This window comes from Lolium rigidum, chromosome 6 (genome assembly GCF_022539505.1).
Source record: "Lolium rigidum isolate FL_2022 chromosome 6, APGP_CSIRO_Lrig_0.1, whole genome shotgun sequence".
NCBI classification, from domain to species: domain Eukaryota; kingdom Viridiplantae; phylum Streptophyta; class Magnoliopsida; order Poales; family Poaceae; genus Lolium; species Lolium rigidum.
This window is the reverse complement of record NC_061513.1, coordinates 312,055,369-312,062,527: the sequence shown is the minus strand read 5'-3', so window position 1 is coordinate 312,062,527 and position 7,159 is coordinate 312,055,369. Positions and strand designations below refer to the sequence as shown.

At 42.2% G+C, this 7,159-nt stretch overlaps 1 protein-coding gene across 1 annotated transcript; it reads left to right on the top strand.

The window, feature by feature from the left end:
• Window positions 1-1,762: 1,762 nt before the first annotated feature.
• LOC124660941 lies at window positions 1,763-6,716 on the top strand. The gene is made up of 11 exons (XM_047198791.1): window positions 1,763-1,880; window positions 2,897-2,981; window positions 4,037-4,233; window positions 4,772-4,854; window positions 5,010-5,055; window positions 5,148-5,204; window positions 5,281-5,335; window positions 5,407-5,507; window positions 5,599-5,662; window positions 5,758-5,891; window positions 6,066-6,716. Exons 1-11 carry the CDS (start codon window positions 1,815-1,817, stop codon window positions 6,252-6,254), a joined length of 1,077 nt encoding a protein of 358 aa, XP_047054747.1. The 5' UTR covers window positions 1,763-1,814; the 3' UTR covers window positions 6,255-6,716.
• The last annotated feature ends 443 nt before the right edge of the window (window positions 6,717-7,159 follow it).

Sequence of the window (7,159 nt, the reverse complement as noted above, 5' to 3'; positions counted from 1 at the left end):
CGGTCACCACAGGTTCCGGACAACAATACGTGTATACTACTTACAGGTAAGATCATAAAGCAATGAATATCATCATGAATTGATAACATGTTCAGATCTGAGATCATGGCACTCGGGCCCTAGTGACAAGCATTAAGCATAACAAGTTGCAACAATATCATAAAAGTACCAATTACGTGACACTAGGCACTATGCCCTAACAATCTTATGCTATTACATGACCAATATCATCCAATCCCTACCATCCCCTTCAGCCTACAACGGGGGAATTACTCACACATGGATGGGGGAATCATGACTGGTCGATGGAGAGGCATCGGTGGTGATGATAGCGATGATCTCCTCCGATTCCCCGTCCCGGCGGAGTGCCAGAACGGAGTTTCTGGTCCCGAGACGGAGTTTCGCGACGGTGGCGGCGTACTGGATGGTTTTTGGCGACTTCGACTTCTCGTTTCGCGTTTTTAGATCGAAACCCTTAAGTAGTCCAGAGGAGGGCGTCGGAGGCCAGCCGAGGAGGCCACACTAGGGTGGCTCGCCCCCCCTCCAGGCCGCGCCGGCCTAGTGTCTGGGGGCCCTGGGCCTCCCGCAGGCCTGCCCTTCTGGCTCCGTGATTTTTCTGGAAAAATAAGCCCTTCGACATAAATTCCGAGGATTTTCCCGAAAGTTGAATTTCGCACAAAAACGAGACACTGTAGCAATTCTCATTGAAAACAGCGTTAGTCCGTGTTAGTTGTATCCAAAATACACAAATTAGAGGCCAAACAATAGCAAAAGTGTTCGGGAAAGTAGATACGTTTTGGACGTATCAGTTAGCACGAGACATTGGATACCAAACGAACAGAAGATGAGATTTACCCATGTTCGGCGTTCTCGATGAGGTAAAACACTTACTCCTGCTTGTCTGATCTTGATTATTGATGAAAAATGTTACAATGGGGAACCAATAAACTACGTAGTGGTGATATTGTCGGGAGGCAAGATTTCTAGGGTTTGGTGTATGCGGGATTGTGTAGTTAGCCTTCGGCATACTCTCTCGTGGCATTTGAGGCTAGGTACCGAGAGTTCTGCATGAATTCAACTAAATTACAACAAGATTTAATCTATCATTTCCTTAAACGATGTCTCCTTGCCTTGTTCGTAAAAAATCCGACTCTTTCCATATTTTCATCGGTACAACCGACGTATTGGTCCATCATGATCCTCATGTGCCCTCTGTTGGATTAGAGGAGGTAGGCTAAGGGCAGATATTCGAAGGGTAATACCCACATCAAAGCATATCTAGATAATGCATATTTTAATTTCAAAAAAATAGATAATGCATATTTTTTCATAAAGTTAAGAAATTTGACTCGGATATGTATTATCGCCTCTCCGTCTCTACCGAAGTTCCATAGGATGGTGGGCCACAAAATATAGTGTTCGTTTTCATCGTCGCCGCCAGAGACCAGCTCCAGAGAGTTCCGCCGCTCAACATCTCAAACGTGACGAAACGATACACGACTTTTTTTGTTGCTTAACGCTAATGCATGGAGCGCTCCAGCCTCCAGCCAAGGCACGTGTCATTTTCCATGACACGCGTCCAAGCCCAGCTTGCCAGCACCGCCGCCACATCAGCAGCCGAGCTCGAGCCACGTATCGCTGGCTAGGATCTGCGTACGTGTACGGTCCAGATGCGACCGCTGAAGAGAAGAAGCGCCAATACGTACGTGCGCACAGGAGAAACCGAGAAAGAGAGAGGGGGAGCAAATCCAATCGAGCGCGGCGCGGTTCCCTTCCCCCAAATCAAAATCCCGTGCCGGCCGGCGGCGGCGACGATGAGGACCCGGACGGCGGACCACCTCGAGGCCCTCTCCCTCGAGATCGAGCGCAAGCTGCACAAGGTCTCTCTATCTCTCTCCCCATTCCGATCCCTCCTCCCGCCGGCCCGCCCCCTTTCTTGTTCCTGGCCTACGGTCGATTCGCAATCGTGCAATTTCTAGCAAGGCAGGCGCGCGATTCCCTTTCCTCATTCCGTACTTCAGCTTTGCTACATACGTTGGGGGGAATTGGCGTGCGGCTCGTCGGCCGGGGGTGCTTATACCGATGGAAGGAAAAAGGTGGAATTTTTTGTTCATTTGGAGAGAGCTGGATCTGGACATCAAAGGGAAGAAAGTAGTAAACCAAATTATTGATAGCATGCCACATCAAGCAAAAGAGTCACACACAACCTGGACGAAACCAGCAGAAGGCTGGTATAAACTCAATGTTGATGCTGGCTTCTCCCATGAATCAAACAATGGATCGTGGGGTGCTGTTCTCCGTGACCATGAGGGAAAAGTGGTGCTTTCAGCGTGGGGAATAATACCGTATTGTCAATCAGCTGAAATAGCAGAAGCAATTGCAGCTTTAGAAGGAATGAAAGCTGTGTTACCTGTTGCAGCTATCCCTGTGATTTTAGAAAGTGATTGTGCAACAGTAGTAAACGAGCTGAAGATGGAGGGCACAAGCAAGTCTCCCATGTCGTTTATCCTCTCAGAAACCAGAGGCCTGCTACTCCTCCTGCCGGAGTATAAAGTAGAAAAAGTAAATAGAACTGGAAACTTTGTAGCGCACAATCTTGCCTGTTTTGGTCGTTGTGTGTGGAGTGGGGATGTGCTAGTGAGTGCAATTCCTCCCTGCGCGGTTGAATCAGCTCAAAGAGATTGTAATTCTGGATGTAACCAAGACAATGTTTAAGTAATATACACACCAAAGTTTCAAAAAAAAAAAAAAGATTCAGCCAAATAAAATTTGGCCTTGCTTTTTGGAATTGGGGGTTGTTATCCGTTTCATTTTGCTGCGATTCCCATGGAGAACTTCTAGACTGAATTATGACCGCTGTCGTGGATGCTTTACTCGCTCGTTGCTTTGCGTGCAGGCTATCACCTCCAACTCGCAGCGTCTCCAGCTGCTGCAGCAGCTCTTCGCCGACATCGCGCTCAAGGTGGACGACCGCGCTCGAGGTGCTCACATCTCTCCGGATATATATGCATAGCTTCTAATGTTAATGTTGCTAATGCTACTCATCTTCCTGTGATGTTATTGTTAACGCATATATATGTCTGTGATCTACCATCTCAAAAGACGGCCTTCTCAGAATTTGCAACCAAGAGCACTGATTTTTTGCTAGCTTATACCTAACGAATTGTTGTAAATAGGGAATAGCTCATGAGATATTTCGACCGAAATTCCTGTTGTATGTGACCTTCGGGTTTCACGATATTGAAAACCCAACATTTAGCTCCACAATTTGTTTCTCTAGTCATATTTTATTGGTGTTCAGCATTCAGAATTTTTTATCATTGTAGTTGCTTTGGAACGTGTTAGTTATGATTAGCTGGACAAGTTCAACATGCTTAAGTTCGCTGTCTAGGCAGCATTTCATGTTTGTTCGCGTACTGAATACGCTATTATTGGAAGTGAGTTGTTAATTACTATGAACGGTAAGATCTCAGAAGAATAATATCCAGCAGCGAGAGAGAGCAATGCAGTCCTTTTTTTCAACTCCGTAGGTTTGTATTTCAGTTTTTTTAGATTATGTCTACAAGCTAAGCTTTTACCACCTACTTGGCTGGTCCCTTTTATCTTTCTATAAAGTAAGCCAAAAACAAATTAGCAGAAATTTAGTATACATCTTTCTTCTACCAAATCAGTTTACAAGGCACGTTTTGCCATCTACCTCTTCCCCTCACAAATGCATTAAATTATACCCCTTTCTCCTCCACATAGGGAGGCATAGAACTAGAGTATCTACGGACTAAAAAAAAGAAACATGAAGGACTAAAAAAAAGAAACATGAAGAAGTAATTAGCTCTTCCGTTGATGATATTGATGAAGGGAAAATAGGAACACAATGAGCACTGAAATCTGGAAGCGTAGAAGGACAAGTATTTTGAGAAAAAATTGAGATGCTAAAATTAGGAAAAAAAAATCTATTTGAAACATAGTGATACTATGGTATCCTCAAAAAAAAGTTACTATGTTATTCTTTGTTAAAGTTCTTGCTTCTGATGAACAGATAAGATTATAAGCACGAGTAATGAGGGCATTGCTCCAGTAGATGAACGAGAAGACAGCCACTTGTGCTTCTATGAGATTCTTGCAAATCACTTCGTAAAAGTACCTGAAAGTGGGAGACGAATACTTGAGTTGATAGTGCAACTCTGGAGCCAGTCTTTTGCGGCCAATATATTTGCACTTCTTTTTCATAGATGGGTATGTACTGAAACTTACATCTCTATATATGTTAGAACCTGTAGTATGTTGTTTCCTTTATATTTACAACAAATTCATTCTTATTACTGAGAAAGTCATATTTGCATATCAACTTGGATTTCATTTCAGCCTACGTGGAAGAATATGTTTTCTGCACCTCACCTCTTGCTATTGCTTTATTGTAATATTATGTACCACTAGGTAGTATAAGGTACAACCACACTAAGTTGTCCGTAATGTACTGATGTATATAGTTATACATCAAATTTAAACTGAAAATAGAACCTGGCTATAGAGAAGACTTTTTCCTATTGCTAATATTATACTAACCTCATGACCTAGTTACCATGTTGCTGCATCTAACCTAACAACAAAGCATATGTCCCAAGCAAATTCAGGTAGGCTAAACAAACTACATTAGAAATAACGTTAAAAAAGCTAATTTATTTTCTATTGGTTATTTGGTCTTGTTGGTACCAAGTTATAGTAGCTCCCATTTTTTACTTCATTTTTGTAAATGGCAAGTTCTTCGTTGCAGTTGTTTGAAGTCCCTCTTGATGGGAAGGAAGTATCACTAAGATACAGCTCTGCTCTTGTCCAAGGAGCCACTAATGTTTTTTGGTATGATAGCCAGTGGCAACAATAAACTTGAGCTGTTGTTAGCTGATAACAAATTAACTCCAATCTGATTGTGCTTACTTAGTAGAATATTCCAATGATGTCTGTTTACTTTCTCCCCGAAACTTCCGTGATATGATAGAATTATCTTCTTACAGGATTGACATTCAAACCAATACAAGGCATTTCCTCCCGCTGTATCATGTATGTATTTGTTTATTCACGCGGTTGTACATTTGGAATTGTACATCATGTGAACTTACACTATTGCCTAACATCCTTTGTTTCTTGAGCAGTATCTCCTTGAAGAAGTCGCTTTAGTTCCAGATCAACTGAGTAAGATATCGCCACAGGTCAATCTCCCTTTCTGCATTGAAATGTGCTTAGCCTTTCCTGATGAAATGATAATTAATTGAGCATTGTGAACAGGCTGGTAGAAATCTGTTCTTCCTCCTCTCCAGATTCATGCTGTTCTATGATCAGGGTAGGTTCTTTTTCTCCGCCCTCTTGGTGCTTGTTGTGTGCTACTGAACTGTTGCAATTCTCCATTGGCAGATAACCTGCTTGCAAGTTTTCTTGAGCATTTCCCTGCTTTTCCAAATTCTTTCTTGGTTGGTGGAGCTGCAGATTACTTTGTGATTGAACTAACTGATCAGGTTATCGTCTGAATGAATCATTCGGTGTTATCTTCCATATGACATGCTATATTAATTCTGCAGACTAAATATTTGTTCAATGCTAATCCAGCTCCAGAAGCTAAAAGTGGAGCCAGTACTGCTGCACTACCTTTCCCGCATGACCATCCTTCAAGGTATTTGCTATCAATGACATATTTCTATAATAAGTATGTGTAGTTCTCCACTTGAAAGGTCACATTTTATCCTGAAAGAAAGTCAATTAACGCAGGCTGGGAATTGAGGATGAGTACAAGCACCAGACTGAAGTCCTGCCTTTACAGTTTCACATCTCCTGGAGGCCCTGCCTACCCAACAAGAGCTGTACGGCATGCAGCCTGGAATACGCTGGACTTACTTTTTCCTGTGAGTGCTATCTGACTAACGAAAACTTAGTTCTGCTCTTACACTGTTTCTTTCCGATATTTGCTTCTTGCATATGCAATCCAGCTAGCAAACATTAGGGAAATCACAAAATTTGTTGTAAATATTATGGTTTGGTCTACTCCATCAGTAACTCATGGTTATGTCTGGCTACAGGTGGGTCGCTATCCGAGGCATGTGATAAGTCTGTTCTTCCGTGTGCTCTATCCGTGGTACTGGCCTTCCTCTTGCTGGAACTTCGTCATGACTTGTGTGAGGACCATCTACTACTACCTCCTGCATCTTCTTGTCTCGATGTGGGACAACTTCAGGAGGCCCAAACACCAAAGAGCGCACAGAGAATGAGGAAACGGTGGCCGAAACACGTCTAGAATCTGTTGTTGTTGTTGTTGTTCCTTTTGTTTCAGTTTCAATAGTAGGTAGACCAGCGGCTGCATCATGTGTTTGTTCTCATGAAACTTATTTTTGGTAAAATTCATGTTCATTTTACATGGATGGAGAGATGTGAGATAGAGAGATGTGCAATAAGAGAAAAGAGTGCAAGAATGGGAACTTTATGTATATATATATGTGTACAACTGCTTGCTCTAGCTGATTGATGATTTGCAGCAGCTTTGGAGTCACAAACTTCTACAGGATTTGCAAGCAAATATAGTTTTCCTCTGGTCTCTTTACTAGTTTTCGTAGGTTAATGTCAAAAGGATAGTTCTTAACTAACTGGTAAAATGGTTGAAATATGTAACTACGCTAGATTAATCTGTTTTATTGGTATTTCTGAATCTTGGCAATATTTTATTGTTTCTTGTTTCTTGTTTCTTGTTTCTTGTTTCTGCTTATGCACTTGAAAAGTTATAAGTGCATGTTTTATTCATGCAGCAGCCAGCGTAGCAAGTGTTATTTATGTGCAACAATTCCTATCAAAAAAAATGAGAAGACAAAAAGATGTAAGAATTATTAGTGAGCAAGGCTGCTTTCCACCCAAGTGCGTTTTGCGCCACTATTCTCACAACTCCCATGTATTGAGAGAATGACAATACACAAATTGTTAATTCTTGGCCGATACAAAACGGTGATCGGTGATCGCCCTCTATCAAGAGAGCAATGCAAGAGCAATTTCCTGCCGTTCATCTACTGAAGTGGGATAAGTAGACGGTGCAATTTGGATCCTATAGGACTTGATCCAAATGTTCTTGTTAGGATCCTTAGAGCAAGTCTAGAAGGATCCCAATAACACACCCGATTCTAAGCAT